Raw genomic sequence first — 20248 nt, forward strand, 5'->3', positions numbered from 1 at the left:
TCCTTCCTCCATCCACTCAGGCCCCTCTCGCTCCCCAGTTCTATCCAGCATCTGCATCCTCTGACCCTTCCATCCGGCATCTATTTCCTCTTTCCCCCTCATCCAGTGTCTATCCCTTCTCTCCCTCTTTCCCTCTCATCCAGCGTCTGGCCCTCCTATTCTCCCTACATCCATTGTCTGCCACCTTTCTCTCTCCTTCCATCCAGCCTCTGACCCCTCTCTACCCCTCATCCAGCCTTTGGCCCTCCTCTTCTCTATACATCTAGCATCTGCCACTTCTCTCCTTGTTTCCATCTGACATCTGTCCCGCTCCATTCTCCATGCAGCGTCTGCCCCCTCCCCCCTCCATCCGGTGTCATTTTTTTTTCAGCTCCCACCGGACACCCCCACTGCTACTGATGCATCAGGCTCTCCCCACTCCCACCCAGTACCCCCTGCAGTGGCCACCACTGCTTCTGCTGCTGTTTCAGCAGTGGCGGCAAAATCAGTGAAAAAGATCATGGTGTTGCGCTGTTCTCTCGCTCGTGGCTGACTGGCTCTGCCCCGGAACAGGAAATTTTATTTTTGCTACATTTGTACCCCGCACTTTCCCACTCATGGCAGGCTCAATGCAGCAGGCAATGGAGGGTTAAGTGACTTGCCCAGAGTCACAAGGAGCTGCCTGTGCCGGGAATCGAACTCAGTTCCTCAGTTCCCCAGGAACCAAAGTCCACCACCCTAACCACTAGGCCACTCCTCCACTCAGAGGAAGGCGAGACCGGCAGCCGTGAGCAGGAACAGTGCGGCCCCGTGATCTTTTTTCTCTGTTTTTGCCGCCACTGCTGAAACAGCAGCAGTGGAGGCTGTGGCAGGGGGGGTATTGGGTGGGGAGAGCGGCGGGCATCCAGGCAGAGCCTCTGGGCCCTTGGGCACTGTGTGGTTGCCTGAATGTTCAGTCCACCCTTGCTGAGGAGCTGGACTAGATGCCAAGAGAGATGTCTCGGTTCAGTTTTCAGTTCTCTATCTCCACCTGCTGGTTGATGGACACAGTTATCCCACTGGTTCTGGAATCATGGAAAAGACTAATGAAAAAAAAAATCAGGTAAGACCCAATTTCTCCTTATGGTCAGCACTTGAATGGCTTTCTTGTATGATTGTGTCTTTCCTATGACTTATTGGAGATCCTTTACTTTTTAACCAATATATATATTTTTTGTGAATTTCTTTGACTTGTATCTCAGATAAGGTGGTATGTTAAGTAAGTCACAATAAACATAAACATACTGAGAAAATGTTTCTGGTTTGCTTTGTTCTTTTAGGTGGGAGCACTATTTATTTTATCCTGCAATGTCAGCAGTATACTTATTCCACCATCCAGCCAGCTTAACACAAAAAAATGGAAAGAGTATATGGCCAGAAAGCCAAAAGTCATCGGTGGTAAGAAAAATCGTATTTAATATGGTAATTTTAAATACAGTTTAAGTAGAATTTAGAAATTATCAAATTTATATAGTAAAAATGTCTTATCCTTGATAACAATATAGAGATAAGTTTATTACAGTGTGCTTTTTATTTTTTTCTTTTCGGCATGATCGTTTGTCAGTTTGTGTACTTTTTTGTCTGCCATTAGCTATAAACTTAAGCTTGTAACTTTAAAATGGGGAAGGATGCACTCACACACATTGGGAACTAGCAAGCAGCTGAATGTGTCTGGTGACAGATCTTCTATTTCCTCACACCTCTTCATTTTCTTAACATCCTTAGACACCTTGGTCAAAGTTTTCTCCTGTTTCAACAGTGCTGTCATCAGAGGGCATTTGTGGGCACTGAGTAAGCCTGTGACTCTGTGCTCTCTGGCTTTGTAGCCTCCAGCATCTCCACTCCCTTTGGGCTTCCATGTGGGAGGCAAGTGAACATGGGGCTATGGACAGCACTACCAGAACCAGAGGGATCCTCGAGCTCTGTGGGGTTGAGAGGGTAAGAATTGGAGGCTAAGCCCAGAGAAAGGGTTGTAGGAAACTGGAGGTCTGCTGATTGGTGGTCTTCTAATTGGGGTATGGGGTGCAGGATTAAGTCTGAGTGGCAGGGATGTCCAGGGTCATTCAGAGGGTGACTGATTTTTAGAGGTTAATTGAAACTAAGGAGAAATTAGGTCTTATTAATTCTTTCCATTAGTCCTTCCCACTATTCCAGAACCTGCGGGATAGTTGTCTCCATCAACCAGCAGGTGGAGATACAGAACTGAAAACTGAGCTGAGACATATCTGTCTTGGCATCCAGGCCAGCTCCTCAATATTTACATAGACAAACAGAAAGGTGAAACTCAGAATAAACACAACCTTAAAATCACTAACCTAACATTAACCAAACGTATGGACCTCTCTCATCTCTGGACAGCATGTACAGAGAAAAAGATAGCAGGAAGCACCATGCAAGGTGATGGTCATTATTTGGCCTATTGCTTCATACTAAGTAAACATCTCAGAAACCTCAGGCGGGTCTCTGCAATAGTGGAAAGGGCTAATAGGAAAAAAAATTATCAGGTAAGATCTAATTTCTCCTTCCATTACGTAGCTTCCCACTATTCCAGAACCTGTGAGATGTTCAAAAGCAATCTGTAGAGTGGGTGGGATTCTGGCGCCACCACCCTGAGGACTGAATCCCCCAAACTGGCTTCCAAGCATTCCACAACATCCACCCTGTAGTGCTTGGCAAAGAATATGCAGTGTCGACCATGTTGCTGCCTTGCAAATATCCACCCAGGATGTCGTCGTACTCCTTGTAGAATGAGCCCTGAGGAGCCTGCTTCCCCAAAAGCAAATAAGCTGATGCAATTGTCAACCATCTAGCAATTGTGGGCTTGGAAGCCGTGAGGCCAAGCTTCTGTATACTAGATTGAAATAGAGAGTTCTCATTTATTAGGTTTCTCATTTATTAGGTTGTTTATGCATATTCATTGGGGAAATCCTGAAAACTTGATTGGATTGCGACCCTCGAGGACCAAGGTTGGACAACTCTGTTCTAGCGTATACGTAGTCAGGTCCTCAGTCTCTTCCCATACGTCTTTTGACACAAGCCTCGTACCATTTTTGTCTTCCTCCAAACTGCTTCAAGCCTTTTTACATCTTTAGCAAGATATGGCCTTAAAAACTTTGTTTGTCTGTTGTAATTCATAAAGTGCTTCAAAACTGAACACAAAACTCTAGGTGGGGCCTCACTAATGACTTGTAAAGGGTCATCAACACCTCCTTTTCTTCTGCGGTTTATACCTCTCACCCATCTGATGAAAGCTCCTTTTGAAACGCTAGATTCCTGTTATCTAAAGTACTTGACCTGAAAGTTCTTATTTTTGGTGGCTGTTACTTTAGTTGACAGGGTCAGTAAACTTCAGGCCCTAACAGTGGATCCACCTTACACTAATTTCATCATAACAGAGTAGTTCTCTGCACACACCCTAAGTTCCTGCCTAAGGTTGTGTGTGAGTTCCATCTGAACCAGTCAATTCTCATTCCAACATTTTTTTCCATACCCCATGCCCATCCTGATGAGAGCGCATTGCACGTTTTGGATTGCAAGTGATTATCTTACTTGGAGCGGACTACACTCAATTGACTTATGGTGGTTGTTTTCATTGAGCCTGGTTGTTCTCTGAGAAAGCAAAGATATTCACCTGTAGCGGGTATTCTCTGAGGACAGCAGGCCATTCATTCTCACATACACTCCTACTTCCCCTGGAGTTGTATTTTCTCTTTTTTTTTAAATACTATAGCATTGTATTGATGGTACCGCTCTGTCACAGCGAGCGGTAAGGCACTCATGCATGCACAATGGTGACACTGCCATTTTTAGCTGCTTAAGTTCCGCACCGGACCGTGTGGATGATGTCACCCACATATGAAAATGAATGGGCTGCTGTCCTCGGAGAATACCTGCAACAGGTAAGTATCTTCACCAAAGGGCAAACCTTACCTTCTAATCCTTCGGCAGTGTTGCTCACAAGTATATTGAATAGATGTGGCCCCAGCACAAATGTTTGAGGCACTCCATTACTCACCTTTCCTTCCTCTGAGTGAATTCCATTAACTACCACTCTCTGGTGTCTGTCAGCCAGTTTCTAATCCAATTCACCACTTTGAATCCTAACTTCAGTCTATTGAGTTTATTCAAGAGGTCTTATCAGGAATTGTCAAAGGCTTTGCTGAAATCTAAATAGATTACATCTAGCACATGTCCTTGATCCAATTCTAATCAGATTCATTTGGCATGATTTACCTTTGGTAAAACCATGTTGCCTCAGTCTTGTAACCCCACTCCAGCCAGTCAGGTTTTTAGGATGTCCACAATGAATATTCATATGAGAGATTTGCATGCAGTGATAGCAGTGCATGCAAATCTTATGAATATTTATTATGGATATCCTGAAAACCTGACTGGCTGTGGTGCCTCAAGGACCAGGTTTGGGAGGCATTGGATTCCAGGAAATTCACTATCCTTTCTTTCAGTAGTTCTTCCATTACTTTTTCAGTGACAGTGAGGCTTACTGGCCTGTAGTTTTCTGCTGCTTCTCTGCTTCTTCAATTCCACAGAACCTCTCTAGTCTTCAAAGATTTATTAAACAAATCCTTAAGAGGACCTGCCAGAACCTCTCTGGGATGGATCCTGTCTGGTCCCATGACTTTGTCCAGCTTCAGTTGTTCATAAACACTTCCTTCTGTGAACGGTGCAATATCTACTCCATTCTCTTCTGTATGTTTACTAGCCAATCGTGGTCCTTCTCCAGGATTTTCTTCCGTGATCAGAAGTATTTGTTTAGTATGTTCGCTTTTTCCTCATCACTCTCCACATAGCAGTCCATAGTATCCTTCAGTCTTACAATTCCATTTTTAGCCTTCCTCCTTTCTTTTGTATACCTGAAAAAATTCTCATCACTCCCTGCTTACATTTCTAGCCACTTGTTCTTCTGTTTATGCTTTTGCCAGCCGTATATCGCTTCACTTCTTTGAGTCTCATCTGGTATGTTTTTCTGTGTTCTTCTTCTTGTTTTTCTGTATATCATGTATTTGTACTTAATTTTTATTTTTTTTTCCAGATGATTCATGATTGTGTGTGTTCCCATTTGTTTAGTGCCTTATATTGAGATGAAAGGAGAGATGTGTACCTATTATTTCTTCATCCAAAGTAATGGCAGTGGGGCGTGTAAAGCAAAGCTGATTCATTCAGCCAACCAGATTAGTGGTGCAGCTGCTCTTGCAGTAGTAAATGGAAGACCAAGAGAGAGAACAGAAGAGACAGAAACAGGTAAGACTTAACATGTCTAATTTACGGTACAAATACTACTTTGGAAGTTACTGTTGGATGTGATAATATCGTATGTTGTAATGACATATAGAGCTCAGAATAATCTTAGAAACCAGCATTATTAGGTGGTAATTTTGTTAATAGCATTAGTGCAGGAAAGAAATGTCATGAGCTTTTTAAAGTGGTTTTCAGCCTAGCTATATATAGGGAAATTGGATTTTATTAGCAGGGCTTATGAATTTAGGTTTTAACCAGTACACCAAGAAAACATTTTGGATAGAATGCCACTTCCCCTAGTATTTTCACCCCTCTCCTGGCTTCTCTTACATCCTCCACTAAATATGTGTGCCTTTTCTGCACAAATGACTCCTAAGTGACACACATTTGATTCCACCAGAAAAGATACTGACCAGTAGTGGCATGAAAACATTGGCAAAAAAAAAAGATTGTTTTTTCTACTCTCAAAGAACCCTTAATGCAGTGTTTATCAATCTTTTTTTGTGGTTGTGATTCCATGATTACAGCCAAATAAAATTGTATGACCCTCTAGAGGTGCAGAATAATGATAAACCTATGGAAAGCCTGCCCAAAGCATGACTCATGGCCTTTATGACCCCATTTGTGGTGCCAACCCACAGTTTGAAAAACTCTGCTCTAATGAGTTGGAAAACATATATACGTTTAGAATTTATAAACATGTAAGAATAGAAGCCCAACTTACAAGGTCGTGTCTACCCCACTCAACCTCCCCAGTAACTTTAGATATATTTAGCAGTTTCGTTCCATTTTGTCACAGTCTGGATCAGTGGCAGTGCTGTGGGCTACTGTGCAGAAAACCTGAGTTTGATTTCTGTCTGGGCACTTCTATTCTTCAAGCTGGTCATGGTTGGTGGTTCTGCAGAGGCAGTATTCATAGCCTTAGGGTGGGGCAAGGATTCTCATATATTGCTCACTGATGATCTCTAGTGGCCAGATTTAACGCCCATAATTACAGGGTTCCAGAAGGAGCACCAGGTTTATGGTCTGGGCTGAGAGCTGTTGCTGCTAAGTGAGTTGGAAGAGGCTATAAAATAGAGAAACAAATCCCAAATAGTGGCAAATGAAGGCCTAGGGTGCAACTGTTCAACAGAGGCCAGTTAATTGATCTAGAATCCCAAAGGAAAAGGAGAGAAGTGGCAGACCAAAAGCAAATGTATGGCTCCTGGCTCTCACACTTCAACACCTCTAATACTTATTTTCTCTAGGAAAATAGACCAGTTGAAATATGCGGGAAGTCAGAGCACATTGTGATGTTATCAAACATTTTTAAAGCTTATTTACAAATGGTTGTTGCTTCTGGTTACTAGGTAACTCCATTTCTTGCCTATTTCCTGTAGGAAAGTGTGTCTAATATACAGTGCTGTAGTTAGTACAGAGGTAGTCCCATGATGATTGCTGTTATATGCATGTGCAAATTTCTGTGCAGCAAAGGAAACTTGTCATGAAACAGTGGTATTTCATTTAAGGGTGAGCATAATACAAAGTGCTTTTGTGTCTTATAAATTAAACAGTGTAGGTTGAAAAACACAATAGCCACTCACAATCTTTTAAAGTGATTTTTAAGAAGATGTCATGGATTTTTAAGCTCATTAACTATAGAAACTGAATTTAATCCTCAGTTTGAATAAGGAATGTAATTTTTGTATTCCCCATATGTTGCCTAGTCAAGTATTGTATTCCCCATTTGTTGCCTAGTCAAGTAAAGCAGAGCTACCCAAACCTTCCTTGGGGGACCTCCTGCCATTTAGTTTCAGGGTATCAGCAATGAATATTACTAATACATTTACATGTAAATCTCAAGTATATTCATTAGGGCTGTGCATCTGATTTCAGACCAATGGTAAAATGCAATGCATGAGGCCATTTTCAGTCCAGTGTACAGCGCTGCGTACGTCTAGTAGCGCTGTAGAAATAAGTAGAAGTAGTAGCAGTTTGTATACTTCTAAATCAAGGGTTCTCAACTGGTATGTTGTGACATACTAGTGTGTCACGAGCACATGGGAGGTGTGTTGCAGGGCAGGCACAGAAACCTAACTTCTTTATGTGCGGGCAGGATGTGGCAGAGGAAAGGCTTTGGGTTGGCCCAGGCAGCATGTTACTGCTGATTGCAAATAACTCAGGTTTGATGGATGGGGGGGGGGGGGGGGGGGGGCAGAGGAAGAGATGCTGGACCCATGGGGGGAGATGGAGGGAGAAGTAAAGGATGGAGAAGAGATACTAGACCTGTAGGGGAAGGGAGATGGGAGAGAGACTATGCAATGGATGGGGGAGATGCAGGGCAATGGGGTGGGAGACTGGGATGAGGGGGGGGAGATAACAGATCATGGTGGGAGGAAGATAGCATATGAGAGAGAGTCCAGATTGCAGGGGATAGAGGGAAAAGTAGAAAGATGTGGCTATACAAACCCTGATACCGTGCTCCTTCCCGGGTTGTGTAGGTGGTAACCACATTAGCAGTTTTTCACTTCTGATGTGTAGTTTGCTACCTACACAACCCAAGAAGGAGCAGGGCATTGGGTAGCCACATCTGCTGCTGCCAAGCTGGATTTCCTGTGGCCATAAGAACATAAGCATTACCTTACTGGGACAGACCAAAGAGAGAGAGCCTGAGTTTTTTTTAAATGTGAGTAATGTGAAACTGGCAGTTCAGAAAGTTAGGTGTGTCCTTGGATTCAGGGCTCACTATGAAAAACACTTCATTTGCTGTATAGATTGAAACCAGTGCTCCCACTGTATGATTTTCAGGGAGTAATTCAAGGCATGGTGCTGTCTCAGTTGGATTACAGTAATGCCTTGTATCGTGGTATGTCAAAGGCTAGGATCAAGGCATTGCAGATAGTGCAAAATGCTGCTGCTGCTTGCTAGACTTGTTGCTGGTATATCAAGGCGTACACACATAACACACCAATTTTGAAGCATTTGCACTGGTTGCTTGTCCAGTTTAGAGTACAATTCAAAGTTTTGTGCTTTGTGTATCAAGCTGTGTATCTGCCTGCTTCATTATATTTTAAGGAGATTTTTTCCATGTATCAATGAGGTTATCATTGGACGCCTTTGTCAAAACACGTTATTGTGATACAAGAGCTGCCACATTCTAAATAGCAGGGATTGTGATGTGGAACGCTTTAGCAGAACAACTGCATTTGTGCTGCTGTACTTCAGTTTAGAGGTTTTTAAAGACTCATTTGTTTATGGGTGCCAAACTGCTGTGACTGTTGTATTAAAGATGAAATATAAATAATAAACATAAACATGTAAGAATATTTTTGACTATGGATGAAACTAATAGTAGTAGTATTTCTTTTTGTGATAATTAAGAGTGGTGGTGTTTTTTATGTCTGAGTTTTGTGATGGTTAGCTTTGTTGTTTTTAAGTTTTGTTTTGTGTAAACCGCTTAGGTGTAGACAGTATAAAAGTTTTGAAAATAAAATAAATGTAGAGATTTGTGTGGTAACTTCCATGGAGAAGATGTGCTAGTTATGATCTGTACCAGTTGTTGGGGACAGATAGTGTTTTTGTAGATGCAGAGCATATATTTAATTCATAAGAGCTACCATACTGTATCAGACCAAAGGTCCATGACGGTCATGTATGAAGTGTCAAATATATGAGTATCGTCCATCAGGTGTGTCTCGACTGAAAACGGTTGAGAACCACTGCTTTAAATGAACCGAATGCACATGGGTCCTGAATAAACCTAAATTCAATTTGTTTACGGCATCCATTAAATTCTGTGAGTCCAGGAAAAAAAAATAGTTTATGCTTATTCAATGTGATGCTTACAGGAGATCAAACCCATGACTCTTAAAAAGCATGAAACAAGTATATAGGAACTAGAAGAAGGGATAGTAGGTACTATGGATAGTCCACATAGTCTTTCTCTGCCATCATATTTTGTGTTTCTATCTTTACAAAAGAAAAGAAAAAAGTCTTTAAAGAATTATCTTAGCAAATGTGGAAACACAAGTGCCAAATACACAGATGCAGTAGAAAATGCGGTGTGTTGTTTTAGGAACTATATGCTGATCAAAATCAAACACAGAAATGGTTAAGAGGAGGTGAACTCAAGCCTAAGGATGAGCATAGAAAAACAGAATTTTTTTATAAGGCAGGGTGGAGGAGTTAGGGTCATGGAGTCGGAAGCAATTTTGGGTTGAGTCAGTTGGTAAAAATATACTTACATAGTAACATAGTAGGTGACAGCAGAGAAAGACCTGTATAATCCATCCAGTCTGCCCAACAAGATAAACTCATATGTGCTACTTTATGTGTATACCTGACCTTGATTTGTAGCTGCCATTTTCAGGGCACAGACCGTAGAAGTCTGCCCAGCACTAGTCCAGCCTCCCATCACTGGTGCTGCCACCCAATCTCCGCTAAGCTTATGAGGATCCATTCCTTCTGAACAGGATTCCTTTATGTTTATCCCATGCATTTTTGAATTCTGTTACCGTTTTCATCTCCACCACCTCCCGCGGGAGGGCATTCCAAGTATCCACCACTCTCTCCTTGAAAAATACTTCCAGACATTTTTCTTGAGTCTGCTCCCCTTCAATCTCATTTCATGTCCTCTAGTTCTACTGCCTTCCCATCTCCGGAAAAGGTTCATTTGCGGATTAATACCTTTCAAATATTTGAACGTCTGTATCATGTCACCCCGGTTTCTCCTTTCCTCCGGGGTATACATGTTCAGGTCAGCAAGTCTCTCCTACGTCTTGTAACACAAATCCCATACCATTTTTGTAGCTTTTCTTTGCACCGCTTCAATTCTTTTTACATCCTTAGCAAGATACGGCCTCCAAAACTGAACACAGTACTCCAGGTGGGGCCTCACCAACGATTTGTACAGGGGCATCAACACCTCCTTTCTTCTGCTGGTCACACCTCTCTCTCTACAGCCTAGCAATCTTCTGGGTACGACCACCGTCTTGTCACACTGTTTCTTCGCCTTCAGATCCTCAGATACTATCACCCCAAGATCCCTCTCCCAGTCTGTACATATCAGACTCTCACCACCTAACACATACATCTCCCATGGATTTCTACTTCCTAAGTGCATCACTTTGCATTTCTTCACATTGAATTTTAATTGCCAAACCTTAGACCATTCTTCTAGCTTCTGCAGATCCTTCTTCATGTTTTCCACTCCCTCCGGGGTGTCCACTCTGTTACAAATCTTAGTATCGTTCACAAAATGGCAAACTTTACCTTCTAACCCTTCAGCAATGTCACTCACAAAAATATTGAACAGAATCGGCGCCAGCACCGATCCCTGAGGCGCTCCACTACTCACCTTTCTCTCATCCGAGTGAATTCCATTAACCACCACCCTTTGGCATCTGTCCGTCAACCAGTTCCTAATCCAGTTCACCACGTCGGGCCCTATCTTCAGCCTGTCAAGTTTATTCAAGAGCCTCCTGTGGGGAACCGTGTCAAAAGCTTTGCTGAAATCTAAGTAGATTGTCTGTAGTACGTCCATGATTCAGTTCTCTGGTCACCCAGTCGAAGAATTCAGTGAGATTCTTTTGGCAAGATTTACCTTTGGTAAAACCATATTGTCTCGGATCTTGCAACTTATTGGCTTCCAGGAAATTCACTATCCTTTCCTTCAGCATCTCTTCCATTACTTTTCCAATAACCAAAGCGAGGCTTACTGGCCTGTAGTTTCCAGCTTCTTCCCTATCACCACTTTTGTGAAGAGGGACTACATCCACTCTTCTCCAATCCCACGGAACCTCTCCTGTCTCCAAGGTTTTATTAAACAAATCTTAGGACCCGCCAGAACCTGTCTGAGCTCCCTCAATATCCTGGGGTGGATCCTGTCCGGTCCCATGGTTTTGTCCACCTTTAGATTTTCAAGTTGTTCATACACACTCTTCTGTGAACGGTGCTGTGTCCACTCCATTCTCGTATGTACTTTTGCCAGTCAATCGTGGTCCTTCTCCAGGATTTTCTTCTGTGAAAACAGAACAAAAGTATCTGTTTAGCAAATTTGCTTTTTCTTCATCATTATCTACATAGCGGTTCGCAGCATCTTTCAGTCTCACAATTCCCTTTTTAGTCTTCCTCCTTTCACTAATATACCTGAAGAAATGTTTGTTGCCCCTCCTTACATTTCTAACCATTTGTACTTGCGCTTTCGCCAGACGCATCTCTCTCTTGGCTTCTTTCAGTTTCATCCGGTATTCCTCTCCGTGTTCATCTTCTTGAGTTTTTCTGTATTTCATGAACGCCAACTCTTTAGCCTTTTATTTTCTCAGCCACTTGCTTGGAGAACCATATTGGTTTCCTTTTTCTCCTGTTTTTATTTACTCTCCTTACATAGAGGTTTGTGGCCATAATTATAGCTTCTTTCAGTCTGGACCACTGCCCTTCCACTTCTCGTATGTCCTCTCAGCTCCTTCCTCAGGTATTCCCCCATTTTACTAAAGTCAGCATGCTTGAAATCCAGGACTTTGAGTTTTGAGTGGCCGCCCTCCATTTCAGCTGGTATATCAAACCAAACTGTTTGATGGTCACTGCTGCCCAAGTGGGCACCCACTCGGACATTTGACACGCTATCCCCATTTGTGAGCACCAGATCTAGCGTTGCTCCCTCCCTTGTGGGTTCCGTCACCATTTGTCTGAGCAGAGCACTTTGAAAAGCATCCACGATCTCTCTATTTCTTTCCGATTTCGCAGATGGAACCTTCCAATCTACATCTGGCAGATTGAAATCTCCCAGCAACATCACCTCTCTCTTCTTTCCCAAATTTTGAATATCTGTGATCAGATCTTTATCTAGTTTCGCCGATTGTGTCGGAGGTCTGTAGACAACACCCACTTGGACAGAGGTTCTATCATCTCTTTTTAAGATGATCCATATCACTTCTTCCTTTCCCCAGGCCCCTGTCATTTCAGTCGCTGCAATACCATTTCTCACATACAGAGCTACTCCTCCACCTTTACGACCATCTCTGTGCTTCCTAAATAGATTATAACCTGGTATGTTTGCATCCCATTCATGGGAACCATTGAGCCATGTCTTCATGATTGCAACAATGTCTAAGTCTGCCTCCAACATCAGGGCTTGAAGGTCATGAACTTTATTGCTTATACTGCGAGCATTTATGGTTATCGCTTTCCATCTACATTTTAGTGGAATTTTTATCTTCTGTTTAGTTTCTTGTTTAGTCTCTCTTTCTGCTGTGTTGATTAGAAGTGATTTGCTAAGATTGTTGTTTTCATTGCTTTCTTTTCTACTGTCGTATTGTGTCTTTAGCTTTAGCTGGGGGTGACCACTTAACGTGAACTGCCTCCATATTCCACCCCCGCCTTCTAGTTTAAATGCCTAGAAATATATTGTCTGAATTTCTCCCCAAGGATTTTTTTTCCTGCCACAGTGAGATGCAGCCCATCGTTACAATATAGTCTTTTGTTTTTCCATGTATTGCCCCAGCCTCCTATGTACCTAAATCCTTCTTGGTGACACCAAGCTTTGAGCCAGCTATTGAAATTCTCAGTATTTTGCAATGTTTTCTCTCCTTTTCCAAAGGTAGGTAGTACTTCAGAGAGAGCTCCTGAAAATCTCTCTGCACGGCAAGTGGATAAGTCATTTGTTCCCAGGTGGATAACAACATCAGTGTTTTGACTCCTTAGTTTCTTCTCTGATTATAGAGATTATTTGCTTGGTACTCCTGGTAGCTGAAGTCCCAGTGAGTCAGCCTAGCGCTGTCTCAAAAAAAAAAAGTTCTCTAGGTATGACCAGAAATGGTATGACCAGAAATGATACAGTCTGATCAAACAAATTTCAGTTGATTTAACTTTCAACTTCCACTACAACATAACTTTCCTTTAGTAAATAAATCTAAATATTCCCAATAATTATAGTAGTTTCATCAATGTAAAATGCAAATTTATAACCAGTTGGCAGACTAAGTTTTTGTTTTTGCCTAGGACTGGCAGAACCTTTCCACAAAGTTAGAATTTTACAGGACCAGAAGCAGTTAGAAAAGCCTATTCTCTATCGGAGCTAGGCAGGGAGGGGGGACAGGGTTAGAAGATAGAGAAGTGCACCACAATACAGATTACCAGGAGAAATTAATTAAGCAATAAGCATTAAATTAAAGAGAATAGATATATCAGGTAGCTAAACCTAAAGCCAAAAAGTTGAGAAATTAGAATAAAATAATCAGAAATCATTTAGCAGTATTTTTGTTCAGGTTCAGCACTGACTCCTACTCCAGCTTCAAAATAAAAACTTATAATATATGATAAATGTATCATTTCATACTAATACATATCTTTGACCTGGATCTAAAGTTATATTTATCAGTACTTTAATTTTTTTTATTTATTTATTCAGAACATTTATACCCTGCTTTATACCACTTAAAGCAGCCTCAGAGCTGCTTACAATGAACTGAGGAAACAATTTCAATGACAGTAGAGAGGGTAGAAGGATCAGAGGAAGAAGGGAAAATGCACTGAAAGGCTTCGGCCAGATCAGAGGAGATACAAGTACAATGAAATCAGAAATTGATTAGATAGAAACAAAGAAACAGAGAAAAATAGACAATAAGGAAAGGTGAAAAAAGTCCAAAATGGACCGTAAACATGTTGGTAGGAAGGACTTCAGGTGATATTTTGAGACCGAGGTGTAGGCTGAACCCCTTTTTGCAGCCTGTACCAGTCTCTGATGGTAGAGAAGGTTTTGATTCAGTTGGATTGAACAGTGGCAACCCAACCTCGGCGGGATGAGAGCGACCGAACAGGCCAAGTCGAAAAAGCAGGCTGCAGGTATGCATCTAAAGCTTAATACCAGTAGGAGTCTGAGCAGGAGTCTGAATAGAAATAGAGACTTTGAACGTTTGGTTTATTGATCTTGCTGCTAGTTTAAATTTAGAATCAAAGAAGACACAATAAGGTTGTATGTGTTATCCATGGAAAATTGTACCCACTGTACCAGAACATGAATGAAGAGGTTGTAATGCTCTGGGACATCCCTTTTCCAACTGCTAAGCAGCTTAATGTGAAAAAACTAGACATAGTAGTAATAGAGAAAAACATAAGTGTCATTGACAATAGGAGTATTAGTGCTGAGTGATTATTCTGTATATAGTGTAGTCCGATGATCCTGAAATATCAAGAAATGCAGTCAATGTAAGAAAATATGGCAGAAATAATACCAATTGTTTTGGATACCATTGACCTGATTTAAAAAGAGCTTGCAAGAACTGTGAACTTCAAAAGGAGGTGGTCTTGAACTGAATGTAAAGCAATTCTATGGTGAGTATTAGCAGTAAATCAATAAATTGGTATCAAACTTTATTATTAGGCCAGCATATGTGGAGTTTCTGAGTTTATTGATTTTACTGATAATGCTCGCCATAGAACCTGTATTATGTGCAAAACTGACCCACAAATGATTCGCAAGCAGTCATTGTGCACTGCCAGCACAGAATGGATGCTGACAAGAAAGGAAGTCCTGCTACAAGAGATTTGATTTTGGCAGAAACTGCCACTATATTGCCCAAATCAGCTAAGTTGGTTGAGCAGGAAGATGGTCCTTCTGTTTTAACCCCATCTGTGTCTGAAGTTCCAGATTTATAGCACAGCACAGTATTTGGATCCATGTCTGAGGCACAGTTTTCCCCTGAATTTATATTGTTAATACACTGGGACTTCTGTTTAAAAAAGGACATTGCAGCAACTGATTCTGGGGAGCCATGTGTTTGGGGCTGCAGAAAAATGTGAGGGTCCCTCAGGCAGCAAAAAACGGTCTCTCCTGATGGACAGAGACCTGGAGGATGCTGAGTCTCCAGACTCTGGGGATGGTGTAGATCCTGGTGAGAGTACCTTGCCTGGCTCTTGAGAGGGTGAGGGTTTTGAAAAGAGGTTACTGTGGTCAGATGGTTGATACCCTTTTACTTGCAAGTAAGAGATCTACATTCCTGGCATACATCAGAGTTCAGAGAACTTTGGAGGTGCATTAGGTTGCTCCATTATTATCTGTGTCAGAGATTTTGGAGTTTCAAGACGGTTTCAACAAGGGCTTAGCAATTGCATCCATTAAAGTCCAGGTATTGGTGATTGCTTATTACACAAGATGAGTTCAGGGAAAATCCTTGCCAGCACACCTGGATGTGAGCCATTTTTTGAGAGAAGTGAAACAGCAACCCCCCACATAGTTGGGTAGTACCATCTTGGAATCTTTGGTACAAACAGCATTTGAACCTCTTGAGGACACTTCAGTTAAGCCTCTCGCTTGAAAAGCAATAGTATGTTTGTATATTGGTTCTTAATATACCACCTTTCAGGGCCTACAAATCAAAACGGTTTACTTAAAAACAAAGGGGGAAAGAAATGGAAAGTTATTGACAGGAAAGAGGAAAAATGTAATGAGGTCAGACAAAAAAAGGAAAGTCCAGTGCCATGTGTTGACATTTATAGCAGGGGATTCAGTAACCGCCTTATTTTTGAAAGAGAAAGACGCCCATATTTCGACCCAAATTGGGAGACGGGCGTCTTTCTCCTGTGGGCGCCCAAATCGATATAATCGAAAGCCGATTTTGGGCGTCTTCAACTGCAATCTGTCACGGAAACGGCCAAAGTTGATGGGGGCGTGTCGGAGGCGTGGTGAAGGCGGGACTGGGGCGTGTTTATCGGCCGAGGAGAGATGGGCGTCCTCGGCCGATAATCGAAAAAAGAAAGGCGTTTTTAGCGCGAATTTGGGTCACTTTTTTTTTTTTTTTTTTTTGGACCCTTTTTTTCCACGAACAAGTCCCAAAAAAGTGCCCTAAATGACCAGATGACCACCGGAGGGAATCGGGGATGACCACCCCTGACTCCCCCAGTGGTCACTAACCCCCTCCCACCCAAAAAAAACAACTTTAAAAACTTTTTTTTTCCAGCCTGTATGCCAGCCTCAAATGTCATACCCAGCTCCATCACAGCATTATGCAGGTCCCTGGAGCAGTTGTTAGTGGGTGCAGTGGACTTCAGCCAGGTGGACCCAGGCCCATCCCCCCCTACCTTACACTTGTGGTGGTAAATGGGAGCCCTCCAAACCGCCCCCAAAACCCACTGTACCCACATCTAGGTGCCCCCCTTCAGCCATAAGTGCTATGGTAATGGTGTAGAGTTGTGGGCAGTAGATTTGGGGGGGGGGGTGTTGGGGGGGCTCAGCACCCAAGGGAAGGGAGCTGTGGACTTCAGAAGTAGTTAACTTTGTTTTTTTTATTGTTACAAGTGCCCCCTAGGGTGCCCGGTTGGTGTCCTGGCATGTGAGGGGGACCAGTGCACAACGAATCCTGGCCCCTCCCACGACCCAATGCCTTGGGTTTGTTCGTTTTTGAGCTGGGCGCCTTCGGTTTCCATTATCGCTGAAAAACGAAACCGCCCAGCTCAAATCCGATGCATTTGGCTGGCACAAACCGTATTATTGGAAAAAAGATGGACGCCCATTTTTTTCCAAAATACGGTTTGCCCTGCCCCTTCACGTACCCGTTCTCAGAGATAGACGCCCATGGAGATGGGCGTTCGCGTTCGATTATGCCCCTCTATATGTACTAAACATTTGTGCAATGCATACCTTTAACTAAGGTTAATGTACTCCCTGTTTGTGCTCTTTCTGAGAATCACCTATAACATTTACCTCTTCTCCTTTTGACTTCTGTGTTGATTTGAAGTTCTGTATCACCATCACCTTTTCAAAATCTATTCTTCAGAGTTATACACAAATTAATGACTAGCAATGTTCCCATTCCTCACAAAAATTTAAAAATATTATTACCCCATTGTATCCCACAGGAGGTAGAAATGGTGGGGGCACTGGTGTATATGAGCCTAAAGAAGTAGCACAGCAGCAGCTGGAAGAGGTGGCAGGAGACCACTGACTAAGGTGTATTTTCAGAGCACTTAAATTTACAAAGTCAAGGCATATTTTCAGAGCACTTAAACTTAGAAAATTCCATAGTAACTTATGGAACTTTGTAAATCTAAATGCTTTGAAAATGAGCCCTGTTGTCTCGCAAACTGTGTGTTTCTTGGTTTGGCTTCCTAGGCAAACATATATTTGTGACACCCCCCCCCCCCCCCAAATCAGGAACCCCATCCCCCATCGTTGTTTCACCTCTCCAGAAATAGCAAAAAGTACATAGCCTAGCTGTGTGTATGATAACATTATAGTTTGTGAGTGAGCAAGGGGACTATGCAAGCACATGCTTAATGGTTAGAGATGAGGAGCTTCCAAGTTACCCAGTTCCAGGAGGTAAATTTTGAGCCAGTCCTGGATTTCTGCAACCCTATCCTGGTACATTATGGGACCTGAAGTGCTGATTTCAGTGCTGGAGTATCAGGGACTACAAATAGAGAGCACTGAATTGGGATATAAGTTCAAAAATAGGACTGACCAAAAAGTCTCCCTCTTGGAGCTGGGTGACTTGGCAGCTCTGCAACAGTTGGCTGAAAACCAGGGAAGCTGGGCAAATCACATTCACTCGCTATTGTCTCTGATACAAACTAGAGATTCCTAGGATAGACTGCCCGAAAGAGTGAAATTTAAGGGCAGTGTGTACAAGATATAAATTGAGTTTTACATGTGAAAAAAGATTCACAAATGGAAAAAGCAAAATAACATAATGTAGCTTTTTTGATGCTTCTGAAGGAAGATAGGCAAAGTGGAGGCAGCAAGTGTTCAAAGGAATTTGCCCAAGTAATTTAATAGGTGGATCGACATTTTACCCATGCCCATTTAATAGTTAACAGGGTAGATTCCCTGGGCTGAAAATTTCTCTACACTAAATTTCTTCACTCCAGTCCAGATTTTCAAAGAGAAACTTTATTTATATCAGACTGGTCTCACTAGAGACACAGAAATGTACAGAATTGAATGCACTTTCTAGCTCTCTTTTCTAGTGTTGTCCTGCTGGTCATGTGCTCATTCAAGTAGTGCCGCTGCCTGGACCCCCCCATCCACCATCATATAAAATTCTAGTATTTGCTGCCAGTCTTTTCCTCAGCTGACAGCAGGCCCTTTACACGTTCCCCCATTCTTCAGTCCAACTCTTTCGACAATGTTCCCTCCCAGCCCCAGAAAATTCAGTGTGTCTCTCCTAAGACTCCATGCAGAGTTAAGCTTCCCCCACAGTCCTTGTAGCCCTGTGACTAGACCCTTTCCATTGGCTGCATTGTACCACAGCCTCTGTACTGGAAGGGAGGGGGGGTTGGAAAGCTGAAATGGGCTACACTCTGAAAAATATCCACACACTTAGCCATCCTTCTGACGCTGACACAGATAATTTACAAATTTTTAGAATCTGAAAAAATCTAGACAGTTGGCAATCTTAGTCTGAATCCAGAGCACATCTGACAGGATCCCTCTAAACTTTTGAAGATTCAAGTACATCCACTGAAGGCCCTGCGAGACGAGATTACTCCTTTGCACCAATCGTGCTGTCTGTTTTGTTGCTGACAAGAGAAGGGAAGGGACCAACTGAATCAAAGATAAAATAGCATGTTGGTAGGCTGGGCTGGGGTTTAGAGAATCCCTTGAATACCCTGACTGCACGTCACTGGAAAAGTCATAGTTTAGAAAGACAGGCAAGAGCTATCTGTTCAGCCAAAAGGATTTCTGAATTACAGGCTTATGTCTCAGGGTAATATGGTATTTAGGCTAGCTCCATCTTTCTTGCCAATTTAGTTTCACCTTTTCAAGTCAACCAGTCTGTTACATTTCTGGTGTTCAGAGAAGCGGGGAATGACTATATTTCGAGCCCGATTCATTGATGTATGGAGAATGTTGCATTGTTATCTAAAGAGAACAAGAGTTTAATCACTCAGATAATCATTTTGTGTTGTCTGGTGTCCTTGGAAAGGAGACCTAGCTTTGAAAGTAACTGTAATGCAGTAGATGGCGATTTGCATAAATCCTGCAATGCAAGTCTGTGCTTCCTGTTTTGGGAGGGCATTCTACAAGAGCTCAGGAAGCTCTCTGTGTGGAATTCAGGCTTGATTCATCTGCAAGATATTTAAAGGGCAGCTACCTTGTCTCATCTCTGCATTCCTTTCTCAAACATTATAGACTAGGTGTACACTATGGCAGGACGAAGCATTGGGGGCAAGAGTCTTGTTTGCAGGCATTTTTCTGGTCCACCCTATGTAGATACTGCTTTGGAATTCCCTTGTGTCTGGATTTGTCTGGAGGGACGATGGGGAAGAATAAATTAGGTATTACCTGCTAATTTTCTTGAGTCCATCTATGCCAGCCTACAACCTACCCTACTATTACTACTACTACTTATCATTTCTATAGCGCTACTAGACGTACGCAGCGCTGTACACTTGAACATGAAGAGACAGTCCCTGCTCGACAGAGCGTACAATCTAATTAGGACAGACAAACAGGATAAACAAGAGATAAGGGAATATTAAAGTGAGGATGATAAAATAATGAGTAATGAGGTGTTAGATGGCCTAAAAATTAAAGTAGAAGTAAAGAATCCCAGGAGTGTCTTATTGTGGATTCAGACTGCACATTTAAAAAGTTGATCAGTTGTTTCCTTTATTCAGAGGGTCATTTGCCACGGCAAGAAGGGTCATGAGATAGATCACAGACAGTTAAATGTTAGGGTTCCTCCCATGAGCTGCTTGCCTGACCAAGGGCGTGTATAAGATTTATGCATAAAACAGCTTACATCAGAGGGTCAACTAACAAAAAAATCAATGTCAGCAGAAATACGAAACAAAAGGGACTTTGAAGATTAGTTAAAAACAGATGGTTTTCATGACAGAAAAACATGTCTTAGATAATGTTTTCTCAACCATTGGTAAGAAAGGAGAACAGTTACTGGTGCCTTCTTATCTAACTAGGAAAGGTATATCAAATAAGACAGAAAAAATTATAATGCCTTTGCATCGCTCCATGGTGCGTCCGCACCTTGAGTATTGCATT

At 42.3% G+C, this 20248-nt stretch overlaps 1 protein-coding gene across 2 annotated transcripts in view; it reads left to right on the forward strand.

Moving 5' to 3' along the window:
* Positions 1-20248, forward strand: part of MTBP (MDM2 binding protein) — a 177210-nt gene that overhangs the window by 49195 nt on the left and 107767 nt on the right. For both annotated transcript variants that reach the window (XM_030218586.1, XM_030218595.1), the window contains exons 11-12: positions 1299-1416; positions 5104-5277. In XM_030218586.1, the coding sequence (XP_030074446.1) occupies positions 1299-1416; positions 5104-5277 (292 nt within the window). The remainder of the gene's footprint in view (positions 1-1298; positions 1417-5103; positions 5278-20248) is intronic.

The sequence above is a fragment of the Microcaecilia unicolor genome, chromosome 1, assembly GCF_901765095.1.
Source record: "Microcaecilia unicolor chromosome 1, aMicUni1.1, whole genome shotgun sequence".
Taxonomy (NCBI): domain Eukaryota; kingdom Metazoa; phylum Chordata; class Amphibia; order Gymnophiona; family Siphonopidae; genus Microcaecilia; species Microcaecilia unicolor.